Source organism: Anabrus simplex, chromosome 4, assembly GCF_040414725.1.
Source record: "Anabrus simplex isolate iqAnaSimp1 chromosome 4, ASM4041472v1, whole genome shotgun sequence".
Lineage (NCBI taxonomy): Eukaryota > Metazoa > Arthropoda > Insecta > Orthoptera > Tettigoniidae > Anabrus > Anabrus simplex.
Genome location: NC_090268.1, coordinates 64384009 through 64407869, shown reverse-complemented (window position 1 = coordinate 64407869; position 23861 = coordinate 64384009). Strand labels below are relative to the sequence as shown.

The 23861-nt window shown below is 41.0% G+C and overlaps 1 protein-coding gene across 1 annotated transcript in view; it reads right to left on the bottom strand.

Annotated features, from left to right (window-relative positions):
* LOC136872163 (whirlin) overlaps positions 1-23861 on the bottom strand; it is a 1631916-nt gene that overhangs the window by 1539012 nt on the left and 69043 nt on the right. The window contains 1 exon segment of the mRNA XM_068227352.1: positions 10542-10672. Within this exon segment, the coding sequence (XP_068083453.1) occupies positions 10542-10672 (131 nt within the window).

Here is a 23861-nt window from a genome sequence, read left to right as displayed (position 1 = left end):
CGTCAACGTGTGGTGCGGGATACTAGGTGACAAGATAATTGGACCATATTTCTTTGAAGGAAACCTCACGGGACGACGCTATCTAGAGTTTCTTCGTGAGTACCTCCCACTCTTATTGGAGGATGTGCCCCTTATGACACGGTTACGGATGTGGTTCCAGCAGGATGGAGCTCCCCCACACTGGTCGTTGGCAGTACGGAACCACTTGCATAGGACATATCCTGGACGATGGATTGGACGAGGGGGTCCGGTCACATGGCCGGCTAGATCACCTGACCTTACTCCACTCGACTTTTTCCTCTGGGGTTATTTAAAGGAAAGAGTCTATGAGCAGGAGCCTGAGAGCCCGAATCATTTACGGCGGCTCATCACGGAAGCCTGCAGGCAGATTCCACCACATATGTTGCAGCAAGCAAGAATGTCTCTCCTCCACCGTGCTCAGATGTGCATTAACGAAGCAGGTGGTCATTTTGAACATTTGCTTCATTAATCGAATGGCCATGCATAAGCCCATCGCACCGCTGTCGGTACAATCTCACTTTATTGCAAATAGCTCTTTTAAGAGCTCCTTAAAAAACAAACATAGCTGAGTACCTGCAATATGAGAACTGATCATGATTTACATTTGTCGTCAACAACACGACTCTCACGAACATCAACAACGCAATAAAAATATTCGTCGTACACAGGACTCGAACCGCCTACTAACGAACACCGGTACTCTACCTTTTAGCAAGCTCGGCTATCACGGGTTGCTGTTTAGCGCTGTTGTGTTGCTGCTACTTCTAGTCATTCACCAATAATATTCTCTGTACAGGACGTTTCTGCGACACATAATTTTCACGATTCTTTACCATCAATCGGTATTTTATCATTAATGCTGATTTGCTTGACACGAATAAACGAATTATGGAAAGCGTTGTAAGAGCAGACATTGTAGTGAGTAGTCAAGGTCAATATTTTTAGGTTCGACTATAATCTGTGGGTTGCATAAAACTGCGTGAATAGGGGCAGCTGTACCACCCGGTATATTTGTTGAAATGATTAACACACGACTTAAGTTGTCTAGTTACATTCAGAGTTGGACGCGGTTGTCCTGCATTTATAATTCCGCTTTTCTCCTTAAAAGAAATCCTATGAAATGTTTACCTTAACAATCGTTCGATTACACACTGGTTACAATAATTTACCGAGCTCGATAGCTGCAGTCGCTTAAGTGCGGCCATTATCCAGTATTCGGGAGATAGTAGGTTCGAACCCCACTGTCGGCAGCCCTGAAAATTGTTTTCCGTGGTTTCCCATTTTCACACCAGGCAAATGCTGGGGCTGTACCTTAATTAAGGCCACGGCCGCTTCCTTCCATCTCCTAGACCTCCCTTCTCCCATGGTCGCCATAAGACCTATCTGTGTCGGTGCGACGTAAAAAGCCACTAGCTAGAATAATTCGATTCGGATTACGCGGTAGACACGCGTGACCCTGACGCTCCGACATCCATGCCTGATGAACTACTCTCTGATCGGTGTGATGTCATTTCAAAATCGCATCATTCCCGCGTTTTCTTTCTTTGATATTTACATTACAAGCACACGAAACTAAATTTTTTATAATACTACAACACTCATTTATCATATATCATCATTCATAGCACAAGAAAAGAACCGCTCACAAGCAAGAAATCCAGTATTTCACGAAATAACCAATAAATCCCGGCCACGCGCGATAACTTATAGGATTCCAGCTTGCACCACCCTCTTGACGGATGTGGCTGTTCGTTCCGCATTCCAACCCCACGGAAGAGATCAACAAAGAACAAGGGTTCAATTATCGTGCTGCCATCTCTGGACTAGTTTGGCAATAATTAGTAACAGTCTCTAACCAGCCACGCTCGTTACTTCCATCTCTGACTTTCGATAACTGTGCGTTTGAATTTCATATAAATTACTTCCATGAAAATATGAGCAATGGATATTTATTTTTCGTTGAAAGTACAAGGGATGTAACACATTAATCGCATGTGTGGGAAATTCGCCACTGTCAGAGATACAATATGCAGCATGAGAACCATGGAGAATTTCTCACAATTTCGGAGCAGTAACTGTACCGTACAATAGATTCGAAATCTTCTTCATATTTCACGTTACTGACGCACGCTTTCGTACGAAAATATTCATTTTGACTACACACGCGCGTGGACTTATATGTTGTAAATAGTTTTAACACTGGATTGAGAAGAAAACTAATGAAGCAGTGCTTAGAGAAATAAACACCCAGAGACATTTAAAAACAACGATAAAAAGGAGAAAAGCTTCAGTTTCTGGTCACATTCTCCGGCATAATGACTTCATAAAGAACTTGTTCGAAGGCAAGGTGATGGGAAAGAAAGGCAGAGGGAAACCACGGAAGAAGATCATTGAAGAGGTAGTTGAGATGATGGGATGCCAAGGTTATGAAGAGATGAAAAGGATCACAGAGGGAAGAGATCAATGGTTGCAACGACAAGGCACAGCCTTTAGATAATGATGATGATGATGATGACTGATGATAGATCTTAGAGTCCGAAAACCGGTTATTTAATAATACAGTGTGCTGACACGACTGTTGTGATTAATATTAATAATAAATACTATCATCAGCACTGCTGTTAATTTATCCTTGAAGTTTTGTAATGATTATAATTCCTACAAGAAGGATTTTTGTCAATTTAATTCCTCAGTAAATTGATATAGTGGTATACTCTAAACTAAACTACAATCCGATATTTGCTTGCAGTGAATATGGGGAAGCACAGCAAGCAATGTTTGGACCTACCGACAATGAGGTTCGAACTCATTATCACTCGAATATCCAATAAGATTACATCTACAGGACCCTCCCGAGTAGTCCATAAACTTTAATCTATGAATTCATTCTGAAGTATTTTGAAGTAACCGTGACATCAAGGTACTAATGACCAACGCATGTGTAAAATGTTTACATCTAAACTATAGTATTATCTGGAAAGTAGATTAATAATTGAGGAAACAGTTTCGAGCCCCCGATTCACCATCACAACCTCTACTGTCGGTCACAGGTCACCAAAGTTTTACTTCCTTGAGCACACTCTGTTGTGCCATTAATTACTGAAAACAATTTGTCACTGTCATGGACGAAAGTTGTCTGAGAGGCTTCTTCACCTTTTATAGATGGTCAAAAACAGATAATTGATGGGATTTTGGTTTGTCATTTCCAAACAAGTGAATGAAAGCTTATCTATTACCAATAATGGAGATAATTGAAACACCAGATTTAGAACAAATATTCAAGTGAATAACTTCTTCCTGCCAAATAAGAACTATGTGTGTTGTACATGCGATTCATTGAGTGAGGAGTGATTATGCCAGGGTAGTCTATAGTAGTAATTCTTTCCGCTTAACGTAAGGCTACGGCCAAACTTGCGTGATTTCAAGCTCCGTTACTGCGTGTTTTTCACGCAGCTGGACGACCTGCGAGGTGGATGGCCGTACTTGTATTTTATCACGATGGATTTCCGCGTGTTTTTCATGCAGCTGGTCGACAGGGCGCGTGGCCTGTAGTGTTGTAGGTTGTGAAAAGAAAATCTACAATCTGTTTTCCAGTCATTGTCCGGGTTAGGGATGTAATGAATGAAACATATATAGGCTGTTATTACAATGGGGTCGCCACTCCCAAGGTGATTTATTAATGAGTGATAAATGCTATGAAATGGTAATGGAGAGTGTTGCTGGAATGAAAGATGACAGGGAAAACCGGAGTACCCGGAGAAAAACCTGTCCCGCCTCCGCTTTGTCCAGCACAAATCTCACATGGAGTGACCGGGATTTGAACCACGGTATCCAGCAGTGAGAGGCCGACGCGCTGCCGTCTGAGCCACGGAGGCTTTCTGTTCTAGGTTGTAGAGTAGCAAAACATCACCATTGATCTGTAAATCTTAAAAATACCATTAAATAATACACTGTTGTTGTATCGTGTCATGCGTTGGTTGTTCGCCATTGTAGTCGTCGTCAAAGAAAATACATGTGAGATTTGTGCTGAACAAAGCGGAAGAGGGACAGATTTTTCTCCGGGTACTCCGGTTTTCCCTATCATATTTCATTCCAGCAACACTCTCCAGTATCATGTATCTCTAATCACCTCGGGAGCTAAATTTTATTTCGAGCCTTCGAAATTTCCGGATATGGAGAATACCGTTTTTGAGTATGTATAATCACTTTAATTACTCATTTAACTTTTTAGAAGACAGGATACAGTAGAGTAGTGAAACAATAAACAAACCTCCGTTGACACTTTTGGAAAATATCCGGTAGCCTCTTCTGTAGTTACTGTTAAACTTTCTCCTTTCACGTTGAAACCTTTGGTCAATACCACGCGGCCGAGATTCGTAAATGGAGCTTGTCATCCGCGACATCGGGGGTTGCTTTCGTACGTGACCGGTACTTAATTCACACCCGTGAAACAGCGGAGCTTCGCCGATTTTCCGATCGCTAGAAGTTTTAGTTTATTGTTACTGTTCCTCACAAATCATAAATGCCGTATTGCACAATTAATGTTGCACAAAATTCGAGTTACAGTGTATTTTTTGCTTCAAGAGAGGAAATATTTGCTTCGAGAAATTCGTGTAACCGAATTTCGAGTAATAGAGAAATAAATACACGTGAAGAATAGGAATTTAAGTTACTTCGAGATGCTGAAAATTCGAGTAACGCAGGTTCGAGATATCGAGGTTCGACTGTATTGGATCAATCCTATAAAAAGTGACATGTCATCAAGTGCTCCTACACGATACACTAAAAGACAATCAGGATACATTTTTGAATATTACGGAATGTCCTAAAACTCGCTTGAAATGCTTTTCTGTTTGTTGAAAATTGCTGTCAAGAAAAGAAACACAACGTCACCCCCAACACAGCGCACGTTACTGATAACCACGCATCTCTCTGTAAGTCTCTGTTTTTGAATTCTTGGCCCTTTGTATCGTAAAGGCGCAGATGCCTTTGTACCTCCAAAATTATTAATTCACTGTCTAATTCCATGTTGCAAAGTGAAAGTACAAAACGAACGCAGATGGACCTCGCGCAATATTCAAACAAAAGCACAGTAGCGCAGCGTCCTCATTCCGCAAGTGTGGCCAGACAGTGAACGGGAAAACACGCGAACAAAATGTACCTCGGCCTATTCTTGAGCGGGCGGCCTTGAAGACGCGCCTTGTCTCGTGTCCCGCGGCGGGAAATCACGCTGTGTGCGGCCGATCCCGTCCAAATGAGTGCTGTGCATTTTTACGCGAGATTTCACTCAGTAACATAGCGTGAAATCACGCAGTAACGCAGCGTGAAATCACACAAGTGTGGCCAGACACTGAACGGGAAAACACGCGAACAAAATGGACCTCGGCTTATACTTGAGTGGGCGGCCTCGAAGACGCGCCTCGTCTCGTATCCCGCGGCGGGAAATCACGCTGTTACGGCCGATCCCGTCCAAATGAGTTTTATGCATTTTTTAGGCGGGATTTCACGCAGTAAGGCAACGTGAAATCACACAAGTGTGGCCCTAGCCTAAAGCATCTTCTGTCGACGGTTTTCTGCCTCCTTTTCTGACGAGTAAATGTAATTTAGGTAGCTATTCTCTAGCTATGACTTTTTTATGGGAGAAAGTACTTTGTAACCTTCATAACAGACTTTGTGGTCTATTCTTTCACTTACTATGCCTCCGTCGCTCAAGCGGTAGGGCGTTGGCCTTTCACCGTTGGGTTCCGTGGTTCAAATCCCAGTCCCTCGTTGTGAGATTTGTGCTGAACAAAGCGGAAGCGGGAGAGATTTTTCCAGGGTACTCCGGTTTTCCCTGTCATATTTCATTCCAGCAACACTCTCCAGTATCATTTCGTTTCCTTTGTCAGTCATTAATCATTGCCCCAGAGGAGTGTGAGAGGCTTAGGCAGCCGGCACAATTCCTATCATCGCCACAAGAGTGAGGCTTCATTTATTCCATCCCTGACCCGTTCACTGACTGGAAAACAGGTTGTAGGTTTTCATTTCTTTCAATTGTTATCTTAGAATGGCACCAGTCCCTGTGAAACTGGAATCATATATTCCAAGATGGTGGTGACCCGGGGCCCTAAATTTCCATTTTTTGAAAATCTTCTCAGCTCCTTAACTTGTAACGGATGTTTAACAGATACCATGTGGCCGCTTCATTTCAATATAACCTCTCAAATGTCGTTATGAATTTGAAGTCTTCATTACCCTCTGTAACAACCTTGTGTATTCTTCCCCGGTTGTCTATTTATTTCGTATCCTCCTTTCGGGTTCTTAGTTATTGATTTCTTCCCATCTTGTTCATTAAAGTAAGGTTAAGAAATTATTTGCACTCATAACCACACTTCTACTTCTTGGAATGCACTCTACCTTTCTATAGATACGAGGGCTGATCAACAAAGACAGAGACAGATTTTTTTTCCACAGATGTTTATTATTCCATTTCAATGTTTACGTTATCTTTTTCAAAGTGGTTCCCTCCTACTTCAATGGACTTTTTATAGCGTCTCTGCCAGTCCTTGAACACATGCTGCAGACTATTCATTGTCAGGTCCTTGAGAATCGCCTCACTTTTCTTGACCACTGCTTCAGACTTCTCAAATCGAATGCCTTTAATGACGGGAATAAAAAACAATCACAGGATGCAAGACCAGGGCTGTAAGGTGGATGCGGCACACAGGCAATGTTGAATCGAGCCAGAAACTGAATGACTTGATTTGCGAAGTGAGGCCGTGCATGGTCATGATGAAGTCGTCACTCAGTTTGAGAAAGCTCTGGTCGTTTCTTTGCAATGTGCTTCCTAGTAAGTGTCAGTGGCTGTATGGTTTAAATGAAAACAGAATTCGATTGCGCTGTGCTGCTCCTCTCGCGTCACCTCCATTGTCTGGTATGCGAAATGCACGTAGCATCAACAAAATAGAGCATTACTCCCAACCTACTGATACGAGAGTGCTGCCGCCTACGGACATGATACACAAAAACCCGCTCTTTTCAAATATTTATGTAACAGATAGGAAATTATCACGTAAGCTAGTTTTTTTTTTTTTTTTTTTTGCTAGTTGCTTTACGTCGCACTGACACAATAGGTCTTATGGCGACGATGGGACAGGAAATGGCTAGGAGTGGAAGGGAGCGGCCGTGGCCTTAATTATGGTACAGCCCCAGCATTTGCCTGGTGTGAAAATGGGAAACCACGGAAAACCATTTTCAGGGCTGCCGACAGTGGGGTTCGAACCTACTATCTTCCGAATACTGGATACTGGCCGCACTTAAGCGACTGCAGCTATCGAGCTCGGTATCACGTAAGCAACAGGAAAAAGTCAGTCTCAGTCTTTGTTGATCAGCCCTCGTATTTACCTGGTTCATGTTATTGTTAATTGTTTTCTGTTTTTATTAAACCTTCCTTTCTAGTTTAATAACACTTGTTATGACTCTCTGAATGTGCTAGGAAGAAGAGAGTAGCTTGGTATGGCCATATAGTAAGACTGCCTACCAAAAGACTGCCCAATCGCCCTCTTATCTTCTGGCAAGACAAGAAGATTCGTACCACCTGGCTGACAGGAACTGAGGAGGACATTGAAGAACTAGGAATAATATCGTATTTTCAAGATACCCTGAAATAAGTCCATGTATTCAGGGAAAATCCCAGGAAGAAATTACGAGAATACTCAATCAACAATTAATATAATTTCGTGTGGCTATTTCCAGCCGAGTGCAGTCCTTGTAAGGCAGACCCTCCGATGAGGGTGGGCGGCATCTGCCATGTGTAGGGAACTGCGTGTTATTGTGGCGGGGGATAGTGTTACGTGTGGTGTGTGAGTGGCAGGGATGTTGGGGACAGCACAAACACCCAGCCCCTAGGCCACTGGAATTAACCAATGAAGGTTAAAATCACCAACTCGGCCGGGAATCGAACCCGGGACCTTCTGAACCGAAGGCCAGTACGCTGACCATTTAGCCAACGAGTCGGACAATCAATCGTTGAACAAGCGTGGTTCAAAGTAGGCCCATTCGAACCTTAAAAAGAAGAAAGGTTGTTATATTTTTGAAACGATCGGGCGAGTTGGGCGTGCGGTTAGGAGCACGGAGCTGTTAGCTCGCATCCGGGAGGTAGTGGGTTAGAACTGCACTGTCGGCAGCCCTGAAAATGGTTTTCCGTGGTTTCCCCATTTTCACACCAAGCAAATGGTGGGGCTGTACCTTATTTAAGGTCACAGTCGCTTCCTTCCCATTTCTAGGCCTTTCTTGTCTCATCATCACCATAAGACCTATCTGTGTCGGTGCGACGTTAAGCAACTAGCTTTTAGAAACGGTTTCTTATAATTACTTAGCTTAGGATCATCAGAATCTTCTTCATCTGGTCTCATGCCTTCACGCCTTGCGCTCCACTTGTTTACTATATTCTTCTTATTTTTATTCCATTTATGGGGTTTCAGTTATGAATGGAACCACTTAACCTGAATATCGGAGATTTCTTCGAGATGTCTCTCCCATACGGAAACTTCCGTGATCAACGTCCATTCTATTAGTAATATGCATTTTCGTTTCTTCCTTCCCAAGACTCATAGAAATGTTTACGTGCAGTGAAGCGCTTGGGTGCTGTTAGTTATAACCAAATCAAACTGTTCCCACACCAGAAAAATACAGAGAACACTCATAACGAATTAAGGAGATAAATTAGTTTACGAGAGCCATATAACAGTGAAAAATTGCAAAGCATTATATATCTATATGTATAAAATAATAGTTTTGTCCGTACATAACTCAGAATTTTTTAAAGAACGGTATTTGTGTACCGGTCATGTACACAGTAACCAGAAAATTTACTTCTTTATTTTTCGTTATGTCTGTCTGTCTGGCTACATGCGCATCATCAGAGAATGGCTGGAGAGAATTTAGTTTACATTTAGTATCTCAAGTCGGGGAATGAGGCAATACAATCTAAGCTATAAATAATTTTACTCACGCTGAGAGAAATGGTAGTTTAGGGGAAGGCCTAAAAAATAATTCTCAAATATCTATGGTATTAATGGTACTATCGATAAATACTAAATATCTAAAGTTAGTCTGTATAGAATTACATTTTCGATCATTCATGTTTCTTACATTTTTGCTGTATCGACTATGATATTCATGAATTTCGATTTTTGTTGTTATGTCGACATCAACGCCGAATCACGAGAAAATGGGTGACCACATTTTAAATGAAAATTGCTATGTGAAATCGGGGAATAAGACACTACAATATAGGCTATAAATAATGTTATTCACGCTGTATGAAATAATAGTTTAGAGGAAGGCGCCACAAATTAATTTTTAAATACCTTTAATGGTACTGGTTCTATCCAAAAGTACTACAGATCAAAAGTTATAGAGAATACAATTTCCAATCATTTATGTCTTATAAAGTTTTACAGTACCGACTGTGATAACAGAATTCATGGATTTAAAATTTAGTTACATAGTCCATATCAATGCCGAGCATTGTCACATGGAAATATCGTTCAATAGTCTTCTTCTTCTTCTTATCCTACCGCTTCTTTCCATACCTGTGGGGTCGCGGATGCAAACTGCGTCGCACATGCGGATTTGGCCCTGTTTCACGTCCGGATGCCCTTCCTGACTCCAACCCTATATGGAGGGATGTAAGCACTATTGCGTGTTTCTGTGGTGGTTGGTAGTGTAGTATGTTGTCTGAATATGATGAGGAGAGTGTTGGGATGGACACATACACCCAGTCCCAGAACCAGAAGAACTAATTGGAAGCGATTAAAATCCCCAACCTGGCCGGGAATCGAACCCGGGACGCTCTGAACCGAAGGTCAGTACGTTGGCCATTCAGCCAACGAGTCGGACAAATATTGTTCAATAGCATTGACTAATAATGGGCGTAAATGTCTTAAGGTATAAAACTGCGTGGTCATCGTCGCATCAACAAAGAAAATACTGAACATGATATAAGAAATTGGAAAAAAAAGGAAAGGAGCAATCTCTTGAAGAATAAGGCAAGAGAGAGTCATAAAAAAGAGGAAGGACTCCCTTTACATTAGATGCCCTAATATCACAGAGTGTGAAGAAAACTAAATTTGAAGGCGTACAATATCGAAATCTCATAAAACTGGTCAAGAATAAAATTACATTAACCACTGTTGTAATGTCATTTGTCTCTTCTGCTGCCACTCATCTCTGATAGTTGGAATGACTGCTGCGTTCCGAGTGAAAGAGTCTGCCTGAATATTGGTGGAAAGTAACTGGAGACTTAGATAACTTTGCATATCTCATATCATTATCCCGCCAACTACGGGTGCTGCAGCTGGTATATTCATAAATAAAAAAAATACATTGAAAAGATTATATTACATTTACTTTGCTCTATATGTAAATAATATAATTTAAAAAGCTTGTTTTACTGGAAAGCCTCAGAGCAAGCGATGGCGTGCTTCCAAGTGTCCAGCAGGCCACAAGATCTACCAGGAACAGAAAACTTCACCTACCTTGAGAGCCTCCTCGTGGGTGATGCCGGAGAAAGGTGTCCCATTCACCTCCAGGATGGTATCCCCCGGCCGCAGACCCGCTCTTTCCGCCACACTGCCTTCTTCCACTCGCGAGATGTAGACGCCAACCCCTGCAACAGTACGCTGTTAACACAACCTGGCAAAAGGTTTCAATCTCCTTGCCTATTATATTATAATCAATGTTAAAGGTTAATGGAAACTGTTGCTTTCATATAATTACACATCTTGCACAAGGACAGAATATGAGCTATTGCACAACTCTTTTAACAATTGGTATTCCTGTAAAAATATCCTTCGAAAGAAATGATTGTAAAATATAGGTTGCCTTTGGTAGGCCTGGACCTTTCTGGAACTGGGTTTCCAAGGGTAACGTTTTGATAGAACAAAGATGCTCCTACCTTTTAATGGTTAAATTGTGCCTTTCAAAGGCTGATGTGGTCTCCTAGATAATTTAATAATAATAATAATGTTATTTGTTTTACGTCCCACTAACTACTCTTTTACGGTTTTCGGAGACGCCGAGGTGCCGGAATGTAGTCCCGCAGGAGTTCTTTTACGTGCCAGTAAATCTACCGACACGAGGCTGACGTCTTTTGAGCACCTTCAGATACTACCGGACTGAGCCAGGATCGAACCTGCCAAGTTGGGGCCAGAAGGCCAGCGCCTTAACCGTCTGAGCCACTCAGCCCGGCGCCTAAATAATTTTGTGGGGCAAATGGTGCTCTTGAAAAGTTATATATATGGAATACTCTGTAAAAGAAATTGGGAGGGTCGTATTCTGAACTGTTTTTTAAAGGAGCCGCAGAGCTCCAATGAAGTTGGTGGGAAGAGATCGAAGTATTGACAACTTTTCAAGGAGTGCAGGTGTCCAAAAGTAAAGAATAATTAACTCAGTGTAGTAAACCTTAATATAAAAAAGTAATTTAGGTTTTTAATATTTCCTCTCCACACTAGACGGCATAACATGTTTTTGGTAGACACATCTGTAGAGAAAAGTCCAAACTTCTTGCGCTGGTTGTTACAAGATTTATATTGAAGGTTACATTCCTGAAGGCTTTTCATTTGAATGAAAGGGAGGGGTGTACCTCGCGGTAAAAGGATCATTAATAAATTCGAACTCATTGCAACGGATTTCAGCTATTAAATACCCTTGAATGCCTTAGACATCAGCCGGGACCGAATCTGCTTTCTTCTGACAAGAACGCAAAAGTGACTTGGGATATTTTTGGATGTATGGTTACATGTGCTTCTCTAAAATGTTCGAATTCATGAAACATGCTAATTATACACCTATAAAATACAGCCCTTGTTTCATTCTTGGTTTTCTTTAGGGCATCGATTTCTAGTGATATCAAGGAGGAGAATTTAACGCAGTGACAGTGTTTACTTAATACTTCATATTATATCATTCCTAAGTGCAAGATGTGTAGCAACAATAACAGTACAGTAATTAATACTCACCTCTTAATACAGTAAAATATATGCAGCAAAATTCACTGAAAATATTCCGGAAGAAGAAAAACAAATCTTCACCTCGTGTAGCTTTACATCGCGATATGCATTATACTGACACAATGATATATGAACACATTCTCACAGATATTGTGCTTAAAGATGTACAGTGGGAAAAGTGGCATGCATAAGAGTATGTTGTAGGATTGTGAGCAGTGACAGTGGACATTAATAAAATCAAAACTTATATACTTATCTGACAAAATAAGTGTTCAAGAATGTAATTCATTAACGTGGATGTAGATTACAGCACATAGTAAGGCAGGAGACAAAAAAATAAATAGACTACACTTGCCGACATAGAAAATGAGCGTCCCCTGGATTGTATGAATGGCCGCAACACGTACAGGTAGCAGGTTTAGGCGTCAGAGTACATTTCCGCAAAATAGCCTACCTTTACCGTAACACTTCTATTTCATTACCGCAAAATTGTAGAAATCACGGCTAACCTGGCAGTGCAGCACACTGCTTGCCCTGGTGAAACACTTGTCCTAAACTAGCATATTCTGGAACCGATGTGCAATTATTTTTACGTACTCCAATAACGGTAATTCACCACGTTGACTTTCGTCCTGTAATGATTTTCACAGCCACGTCTATTTATTTTTCTTTTAAAGACACTGTGTCAAAGCACAAATAAGGTTCACTTTGCAATTGCTTTAAAACTTCCATAAACTCGTGGATGGGGTTCGTAAAATTATTGTTTTAAATGTCTCTGAAACGACTCCGCACAATTTGTAGTTCTGGTTTCATCTGTTGGTATACTGTCCCTTAAATTAGGGGGAAATTTAGCATCTTTACTTACATAGTCTTTCAGTACATAGCCTGTGTTTCGGAGCAATACTATCAACATAATTTATTAAACACATTGTGTACAAGCTATTAATAAATTAAACGAAATTAGCACCATTGGCATAGTGTGACCAAGTCAATGTCCTGTCTTTGCACTCAATTATATGATACGTGTTGCATGGTCCTCCGCATATGGTGCACTGACATCTGTCGGTGGGGCTGTGGTACCCCTTGGTCGAACATGTTCGGTGATGTGGTCCATGGGCTGCCACTCTCATATATAAATGGTGCAGTTGGTAGTTGCTTGTCATCGCTGGGGTGGTGAGGAGTCCGGGATGGAAGTCCCTCGCTTTCTGTTGCCTGTCTTCTAGGAATTTGGTGCTTTGTGGTGTTTGTTTCAGAATATGAGCTTTTATCAGGTCATCTATAAAGAATGTTATGTCTGCCAGGATATACGTTATTCTGTTTTGCGTCTATTTTGAGACGCAGAGCATTCTTTCCAGGTAGGCTGTTTTAATTCCCTCTAATCGCTTCAGATTCCAGTATGTGAGGTAGTTCCACGTAAGCTGTATGCAGCATGAGGCAATGGGAGCAATCTTTATGTCAAATAGTCTCAGGGCTGTTGTGATGGATAGTATATTCAGTTTCTTTACCTCGAAAGTCGCCTTTGTTGCTCTTACAGCTCTGTCTTCAATGTGCTTGGAAAAGGCATGTACTGACACTTGCAGAAGGTGTCCTAGATATTTGTAGCTTTTGACTATTTCTAGTACTTCTTCCCCGCAAGTGAATCTATCAGTGTTCGCCAGGTTTCCTCCTTTTCTGAATTTCATTATACTAGCAAATGTACCCGTGCTTCGCTACGGTATTCTACATTGTATACGGATATCGACGTAAATACTGTGCGTGCAGCAAATGAGATTGTTTTAAAATTGCATGTCTCTTAGCCTTATCCGAGAAATAGCATGGGGAGGTCCACATACGTTGTTTCCAATGTAAAGTGAGGGTTGCGGAGTTGTGATGATAACGCCAGGCTCACTTGCCTACTGCCATTCACAATCGAGTTGGCAAGTTTACATTATAATTGCAGGCCCCAATGCCTACTGCGCGGTCACAATCGATTTGGGGAGTTTTAGTTACAATGGCAGACCCATTTCCTACTTTCAGACAGGTTACAGTTGAGGAGTTTTTATTATAATACCAGGCAACTTCCCTACCACCAGTCAAAATTGAGTTGTGCAGTTATCATTATAATGACAGTCCCTTTTTACTGCTGCTAGCCAGCTTACTGCCAGTCACACAGAATTAGTGAGTTTCCATGAAAATAGCAGGCCACTATGCCTAATGCTAGTCAAATTTTATATTGGAACATTTGTTTATAATGGCGGGCACCCTGGCCTAGAGCCAAACACAATAGAGTAGGGGACTTTCGAACAAAACTGCATGATCCCTTGCCTTCTGCAAGACAAATGGAAAAGTGAATTATTCATTAAAATGGTAGGCCCTCCTTACTAATGCCAGTTACACAGGAGTTGGAGAAGGACCCCATTCCTACTGCCAGCAGTCAAAGTCGGTGTAGGGAGTACTGATTACAATAGCAGACACATCCTTTCTCGATCTCTACAAATCTAATAATAATAATGTTATTTGCTTTACGTCCCACTAACTACTGTTTAAGGTCTTCGGAGACGCCGAGGTGCCGGAATTTAGTCCCGCAGGAGTTCTTTTACGTGCCAGTAAATCTACCGACACGGGGCTGTTGTATTTGAGCACCTTCAAATACCACCGGACTGAGCCAGGATCGAACCTGCCAAGTTGGGGTTAGAAGGCCAGCGCCTTAACCGTCTGAGCCACTCAGCCCGGCTCTCTACAAATCGACATCAATGAATATATATACAGATGGACATACGAAAGTATATGAATGTTTACAATATTGCAGACCTTCATTTACAGATTAACTGCTGCTAAACGGTACGTCATATCGACAAAGGATTGTACCGTAAGGCGCAGTATTTAGCGATCTAAATGGCTGGTCCTATGATATTTTCTCGCATCTAATCTATTCATGGGTCAGATTGAATCAAAAACGTTGAATAGGTTGAAATTTGTGTAAGAATATTTTACATTTCCATTACTTTTCGGATAATTATGTGACATAGCATTTGGCTCACATATGGGTACTGGGTGGGCCAATGTTCGTGTAGAGTTTGATCATACTATCTTTCCTGTAAGTGATTGAAATTATGCACATGAGAAGAAAAGGTTTAGAAATTAATTTCCATTAAGGCAGGTAGATTTCCATAAAGTTTGGTTGTGTGTATTTAGAGGGAGTGCAAAATCACGGTTTCGGTTTCGTATAAACCCCCAATTAGTTCAGGGATTTAGAAACAATATTTGCCCTAAAACCTCCCCAAAGGACAGGTGGATTCTAAATATGAAGTTTGGTGGAAATATATCCAGTAGTTTTCAAGTTAGAGAAAGACAAACAGACCAACAAACAAACAAACAAACAAAGAAACAAACTAACTAACTAACTAACTAACTAACAGACACCAAGGAAACCTACCCCTGGACAGATGGATGCTATATATAAAATTTTGTTCAAATATCTTGTTAGTTTTCAAGTTGTAAGAAGTACGCTTTACACGCACCCGCTGGGATTTGTACCGAAAAACGGTCCGTTAATGATATCTCCCTTACTAAATCCTGTTATCGAAATGATGCACATGAGAAAAAAAGGTTTAGAAATTCATTTTCATTAAGGCAGGTTGATTTCCATCAAGTTCGGTTGTGTATACTTTGAGGGAGTGCAAAATCACGGTTTCGGTTTCGTAAAAATCTCCACTCAGTTCAGGGATTTAGAAACGTTATTTGAGCTAAAACCTACCCAAGGAGAGGTGGATTCTAAATATGAAGTTTGGTGGAAATATATCCAGTAGTTTTCAAGTTATAGAAGGACAGACAAACAGACAAACAAACAGACAAACGGACACCAAAGCTAAAAATGATGCAGATGGTCATAATTACACCTGAAACGGATAACTGTACGGAAATTTCGCCAAAATAATCAATGTACAGACACACGGTCGTTACGATTTTATTTTTTGCACTAAAACCTACCCAAGGACAGGTGGATTCTAAATATGAAGTTTGGTGGAAACATATCCAGTAGTTTTCAAGTTATAGAAGGACAGACAAACAGACAAATAAACAGACAAACAGACAAACAGACAGACACCAAAGATAAAAATGATGCAGATGGTCATTATTACACCTGAAACGGATAACTGTACGGAAATTTCGCCAAAATCAATGTACAGACACACGGTCGTTACGCTTTTATTTTTTGCGCTAAAACCTACCCAAGGACATGTGGATTCTAAATATGAAGTTTGGTGGAAATATATCCAGTAGTTTTCAAGTTATAGAAGGACAGACAAACAGACAAACAGACAAACAAACAGACAAACGGACACCAAAGCTAAAAATGATGCAGATGGTCATAATTACAGGTGAAACGGATAACTGTACGGAAATTTCGCCAAAATAATCAATGTACAGACACACGGTCGTTACGATTTTATTTATATAGATGACGGATAAGCATGAGCACGTTGAAAAGTGCAGACTTCCACTTCGAGATTCATATCTCCTAAACGGTTTATGATATTAAGAATCGGTTTGCGCCATCAGACGCCTCATTTATCGCTCTACATGTTTGTTTCTAAACCATTTCCTCGTATCTCCCATATTAAGGGGGTAAATTGAGATCAAATTTTGAATAGGGTGACATTTGGGTGCATTTTTAACATTTTACATTACTGTTTGCCTACTTATGTATAAGCTAGAATCATGATATTTGGTACACACATGTCCCTTAATCGTGCCAATGTGCGCACACAACGTGATGATCCTATCATTCTTATAAGTGTGTCAAACAATGAAATATACTTGTAAAAATCACCAAATTTACGAACAATCCAGAAATACGGCCAAATTTAACGTATAAGGGAGAGAGATACGACAAAATGTCACAGGACCAAAGTTGTAGATAACTCCGAATTGAAGAGACATTGTGCCATCCGTTTTGTGATACGACTTACCGTTTAGCCAAAAAATAGCTCAAAAGGAATGTCTGCACAGTCATTAAAATTGCCTCCATATTTCGATATCTTTGGGGGGTAAAAAGTGAAAAATTTGAACATCTTGGAATTTTGCCGTCGGTTAGGGACCAAAAGCTATAATTTCACCAAATTTCAATTGTCTACTTCGTCTGGCAGGTTGTGCCGCCATTTTGATTTGGGGGGATAGGGGATAAAAAAGAGGAAATTCTCGAAAATTTTTAAGCCCACGAAACCTATAGGTTATCGTTTTGCATATACTATACGACTGTGTTCTTATGCTGAGCCCAAAATTTGAGCCCCCCCAGCGTGCCCCCTTCAGGGAATTTTGAGAATTTCCGATTTTTCTAGGGATCCTGGGGTCATCAGTTTCCTCCGTACCAAGTTTCAAATTTCTGAGATTTCTGGAAGTGCCTCATTAATTCACGTCTTTTTTCATTTTTAAATATTTATATATACATCGCTCCAGCCCGACTTGCTTTTATATATATAGATGACTGATAAGCATGAGCACGTTGAAAAGTGCAGACTTCCACTTCGAGATTCATATCTCCTAAACGGTTTATGATATTAAGAATCGGTTTGCGCCATCAGACGCCTCATGTATCGCTCTACATGTTTATTTCTAAACCACTTCCTCGTATCTCCCATATTAAGGGGGTAAATTGAGATCAAATTTTGAATAGGGTGACATTTGGGTGCATTTTTAACATTTGACATTACTTTTTGCCTACTTATGTATAAGCTAGAATCATGAAATTTGGTACACACATGTCCCTTAATCGTGCCAATGTGCGCACACAACGTGATGATCCTATCATTCTTATAAGTGTGTCAAACAATGAAATATACTTGTAAAAATCACCAAATTTACGAACAATCCAGAAATACGGCCAAATTTAACGTATAAGGGAGAGAGATACGACAAAATGTCACAGGACCAAAGTTGTAGATCACTCCGAATTGAAGTGACATTGTGCCATCCGTTTTGTGATACGACTTACCGTTTAGCCAAAAAATAGCTCAAAAGGAATGTCTGCACAGTCATTAAAATTGCCTCCATATTTCGATATCTTTGGGGGGTAAAAAGTGAAAAATTTGAACATCTTGGAATTTTTCCGTCGGTTAGGGACCAAAAGCTATAATTTCACCAAATTTCAATTGTCTACTTCGTCTGGCAGGTTGTGCCGCCATTTTGATTTGGGGGGATAGGGGATAAAAAAGAGGAAATTCTCGAAAATTTTTAAGCCCACGAAACCTATAGGTTATCGTTTTGGATATACTATACGACTGTGTTCTTATGCTGAGCCCAAAATTTGAGCCCCCCCAGCGTGCCCCCTTCAGGGAATTTTGAGAATTTCCGATTTTTCTTGGGATCCTGGGGTCATCAGTTTCCTCCGTACCAAGTTTCAAATTTCTGAGATTTCTGGAAGTGCCTCATTAATTCACGTCTTTTTTCATTTTTAAATATTTATATATACATCGCTCCAGCCCGACTTGCTTTTATTATATAGATGACTGATAAGCATGAGCACGTTGAAAAGTGCAGACTTCCACTTCGAGATTCATATCTCCTAAACGGTTTATGATATTAAGAATCGGTTTGCGCCATCAGACGCCTCATGTATCGCTCTACATGTTTATTTCTAAACCACTTCCTCGTATCTCCCATATTAAGGGGGTAAATTGAGATCAAATTTTGAATAGGGTGACATTTGGGTGCATTTTTAACATTTGATATTACTTTTTGCCTACTTATGTATAAGCTAGAATCATGAAATTTGGTACACACATGTCCCTTAATCGTGCCAATGTGCGCACACAACGTGATGATCCTATCATTCTTATAAGTGTGTCAAACAATGAAATATACTTGTAAAAATCACCAAATTTACGAACAATCCAGACATACGGCCAAATTTAACGTATAAGGGAGAGAGATACGACAAAATGTCACAGGACCAAAGTTGTAGATCACTCCGAATTGAAGGGACATTGTGCCATCCGTTTTGTGATACGACTTACCGTTTAGCCAAAAAATAGCTCAAAAGGAATGTCTGCACAGTCATTAAAATTGCCTCCATATTTCGATATCTTTGGGGGGTAAAAAGTGAAAAATTTGAACATCTTGGAATTTTGCCGTCGGTTAGGGACCAAAAGATATAATTTCACCAAATTTCAATTGTCTACTTCGTCTGGCAGGTTGTGCCGCCATTTTGATTTGGGGGATAGGGGATAAAAAAGAGGAAATTCTCGAAAATTTTTAAGCCCACGAAACCTATAGGTTATCGTTTTGGATATACTATACGACTGTGTTCTTATGCTGAGCCCAAAATTTGAGCCCCCCCAGCGTGCCCCCTTCAGGGAATTTTGAGAATTTCCGATTTTTCTTGGGATCCTGGGGTCATCAGTTTCCTCCGTACCAAGTTTCAAATTTCTGAGATTTCTGGAAGTGCCTCATTAATTCACGTCTTTTTTCATTTTTAAATATTTATATATACATCGCTCCAGCCCGACTTGCTTTTATATATATAGATTTGTATTTTCCCTATATATAAATAGGTCATCTTCTTTGTTTATGGCTTCTTGCAGGGGCTCTCTTCTTTCTGAGAGCAGGATCATGTCATCGCCGTACAACCACATCCTCAATTCTTCTGTTTGTATCCTTTGTATCACATCAAGGGTAAGTACGTTGAACATAATAGGGCCATCAAGGATTCTGATTGTATTTTCTCTGCGGTTGTTTGCTATGAACTTAAAGATCTGACTTTCTTCGTCTAATACAGGCTTTAGTTTTTCCAGTATTCTATCGCTGTTTACCCCGTCAAAATCTTGCTTGTAATCAACGAATGCTGCATATGCATGGCCTGTGGGTTTAGCCAGGGCTTCGCTTATGAATTGGAGTACGTGTCCCACCGCTTGTATAGTTGATCTTCCCGGGGTAATAATTTGCAACTCTACGAACGAATCCCCGACTGTGACTGGAGGTAGAAATCTTTTGCCGTAGTGAAAAAGTATTTTTTGCGGTGAAGTATTTTCTGCGGTAATGACTTTTTTTGCAGATTTTCTTCTACATTTCCTTCATTTGCTATCCAGCCAGGATAGGACACGCAACATGACCTTGCTGACATCTTTCTACTCCCATTTTCTTATACGACCACATCGCAAGGATTGTTACGTCTCTCAGCCTGGGACATAATATATCCGATCAGTGGCCCCATTAGTCGTAATGTCGTAATGTGTGCACTATATATTTTGTCCGGCGTTCGTGTTATCATTTTGTGAACCGTCTCCCAACATACGTTCTGTCAGCCACGACGGGAGCCATGCGTACTATATCGTGAGTTCTGTCGCTCACCTCTGTGTCATGAGTCCCACTCTGGGTAGAGTAAAACATTTTTACAATTATTTCTATTCCTACCCGACTTGCATGGCGAGTCACGCAACATCCCGTGTTCAATCACGCCATTATCGGCTGTGAAAGGGCTTATTTGTGGCCCTGGAAAGGGCCGTTATGCACAACAGCTTCCAAGCGTGTGGCAATGAAATTGATTAGGACAGAAACATATGTATCATCGTCATCTACTACCTTGTACCAGGCAGCGCTGTAAACTTCCCTGTGAGTTTCGTTTTTATTTGGTGCAGCTTTGGGCTAGGTCTCCACCATTACTGCCTTCGTCTCGGCCCACAAGTTACCTATGGGATTCATGTCTGCCTTGCAAGGAGGACAGTCGACAACCTTAACCCGAACTTACTTTGCGGGCAATTCTTCAACTAATCGGAACGTGTGGTTCGGAGACAGGTCCTGCTCAAATTGTAAAACACCAGTGGGAATAAACTCCCGCCGGAAGGGCCATGATATTCTCTAAAATATGCTCATACTACCCGAAGGTGAGACGACGTTCGATTCTATGAAACATTCCCATTCCGCGGAGATCATCCAGCCCCAACACGCAACAGATACACGGTCAGTGTATCGATGCTCGGGCACGTCTGCTGGATTGTGTCGGACACCAAAAGGGCAAAACTCGCATACCTGCTAATTGTTCGCTAAGGGAAACGTGCTCTCGGCATAGAATATGACATTCGACCAATCAAGTAGCACGATATCCTCTGCTCATCATTGAGCCTTTGCTTCTTAGCCGCTCGCTAGATTGTAACCATGTATCATTGAGGTGTCTCAATTCCGTCCTTGAAATGTTTGGAAAACGCATGGCTTGGCGTAGCTGCACGGTGTTTATTCTTCAATGATCTGCATTTATAGCTGTCGTAGAGGTGGCAGATTCCCTATCAGTTGTTTAAATATTTTCATATAATTTGGAAATGTATCGAATATTTTCCTTGATAAATTATTCCTCGTCCTATAAATCAATATTTGTCCCAATTTGTCCCCTTGAATTCCAAATTTATCTCCACATTATGATCCCTCGTACTTTGTAAAGCTCAATTTAAGCATATTCCTCTGCTAATGTTATTCCACACCTCTCCACTGACAGCTCAGGGCATATTGCTTATAGTTACATTCTTTGTAAACGTCCCGCGCAGTAATTAGCCGCGCATGCGAGGAGGGGCAATCGAAGGGGACTGCCTCGTCCCCCACTCCTCTCGCTGAACAGTCTCTGTCTACACATCGTGCTAAACACTGTGCGCATTGGCTGAGCACAACGTGTCAACAAGCGAATTAAGAGAGAGCGAACCAGGAAGAGAGAGAGAGAGAGAGTGCGCCAATCAGACCTCCAACACTAGCTACATGACAACGCCCCTTCGTCACTCAGAAGGACGTTTACAAAGTATATGGACTATAGTTGAGCAGCTCATCTCCCTACTCCCAAATATTCCCAGCCCAAATTTTGCAAGAGTTTCGTAACACTACCTTTTTGTGATCGGATATCACCAAGAACAAATAGTGCCACTTTCCTTTGGATCTTCTCCATTTCTCGTATCAGGTTTTCCTGATGTGAGTCCCACTCAATGTAACAATGCAGTTTGGATCTCCATTAATGAAATTTGCTACGATTGTGATAAATAAGGAGAGGGGTTAGTCCAATGTAACATAGTTATAGACTAGAATTTGTAAAAGGAGGGGTGTGAAGTGGGTAAATAACTTATCCATCATGTTGCTAGAAGGCTGTTAAAGGGGAAAGGAGTTTGAAAAAGGAGAAGGAGGCTGTAAGACATTTCATTACCAACCCAAATGACACATTCTTTATGAGCCAGTGTGTACATATTAGAATGAAAGTGAAGAAAGTGAAAGTCAAGGTCGTCATCAACCTCATCGCTATTTTTGATGTTATCGTCCTCTTTGACGCGTGTGTCTGAAAGTACGTTATTTTAATGTATGTTGCATTATGTATATATAGAAAAAAATTGGGATAAGTGAACTAGTTCTTGAAAAGTATATTTTGAACAATAGGTTTGAGTAAGAAAGTGAAAAAATATACCTGCATTTTGCACTGTACTTTGAGATAAATGATGTCCATCAATAACCCATTAGATAATAAATGTAATGATGTCAAAGCACTTTTGAGGTAGTCATTAAATTACCTTTGAGTTTATACCGTGTAAAACTGTACGAAATCATTAAAAATTTCTATATGTCACAGAGGTGTGTGTATGCTATGGAACTGCTTGGTTTCACACACACGACGTTAACTCAAAATATTACCTATATAGTACTCTGGGAAATGAGCCCCTAAATCCATGTACTGTATTTTGTACCTGTTAGATAACATATGAAAACTATCTCTCAGAGCGTTAAACATCTTAATAAGTAACATTTAACTAAGAATATAGACTATATTTCTTCTGTAAAGTTAATACCAAGAGTTATTCCACAGTACATTATTGTATTCTAACACGAGTATGCCATACTAATTCTAATGATGTACGTAACATACAAAACATGAAGGGTAATGGATAACGGGGAATACTATTAAAATAAAACTGATTCGCATGCTAATAACACTGACAGATAAATGAACAAATACGTATAGAATTCATGCATTTTATTTTCACAAGCTATGGCATCTACGTTATCATGCACATGCATGCTTTGCAAAAAATACACTAAAGAAAATGGAAATGCAACACCCAGAAGGAGTGGTGCTACATTGCTGCAATTGAACATGCAGAACGAGTGTTCGGTTGTAATTCAATGATTGTACTTTCAGGTCCCTCTGACCGCAAGTTTGGACAACAATCAATACAGGATGTGCCCACCACGAGCTGCAATACATTGATGAATTCGTCGAGGCATTGAGTCAATAAGGCCCTGGATCGCTTCCTGAGGAACAGTGGCCCATGCTTGCTGCACTGCACGGGTCAGTTGTTTCAGAGTTGTGGGTGGCTGAGGACGGTTGGCCAGTGGTCGACCCATCATGTCCCACACATGCTCAATAGGACTGAGGTCCGGGGATCTGGCGGGCCATTCTAAGGTTTTGATGTCGTGGAGAGCTTCTCTGGAAATGCGTGAAGTGTGAACCCGGCTGAAACATCCCATTAGCAATGTTCGCCATCATAGGGACAACCACTGGATTGAGTACCCTATCAACGTACTGTCGAGCAGTCATAGTGCCCTCAACAAGCACTAATTGTGATTTCACATTAAAGCCAATAGCTCCCCAGACCATAATGCTTGGTGTTGGCCCTGTGTGCCTCTCGACAATAAGATCTGGGCAGCCCCTCTCCCCGGTACGTCGGCGCACACGATTCCGGCGATCACTGCGGGCAAGACAGAAGCGCGATTCATCACTAAAAACGACCCTATGAAACTCGTCGACCCACGTCGATCTTTCTCGACACCAGACCATCCTTACACGTCGCTGTTGTGGGGTCAATGGAACACCTTCTGCAGGGACACGGGCTCGTAAGCCAGCTG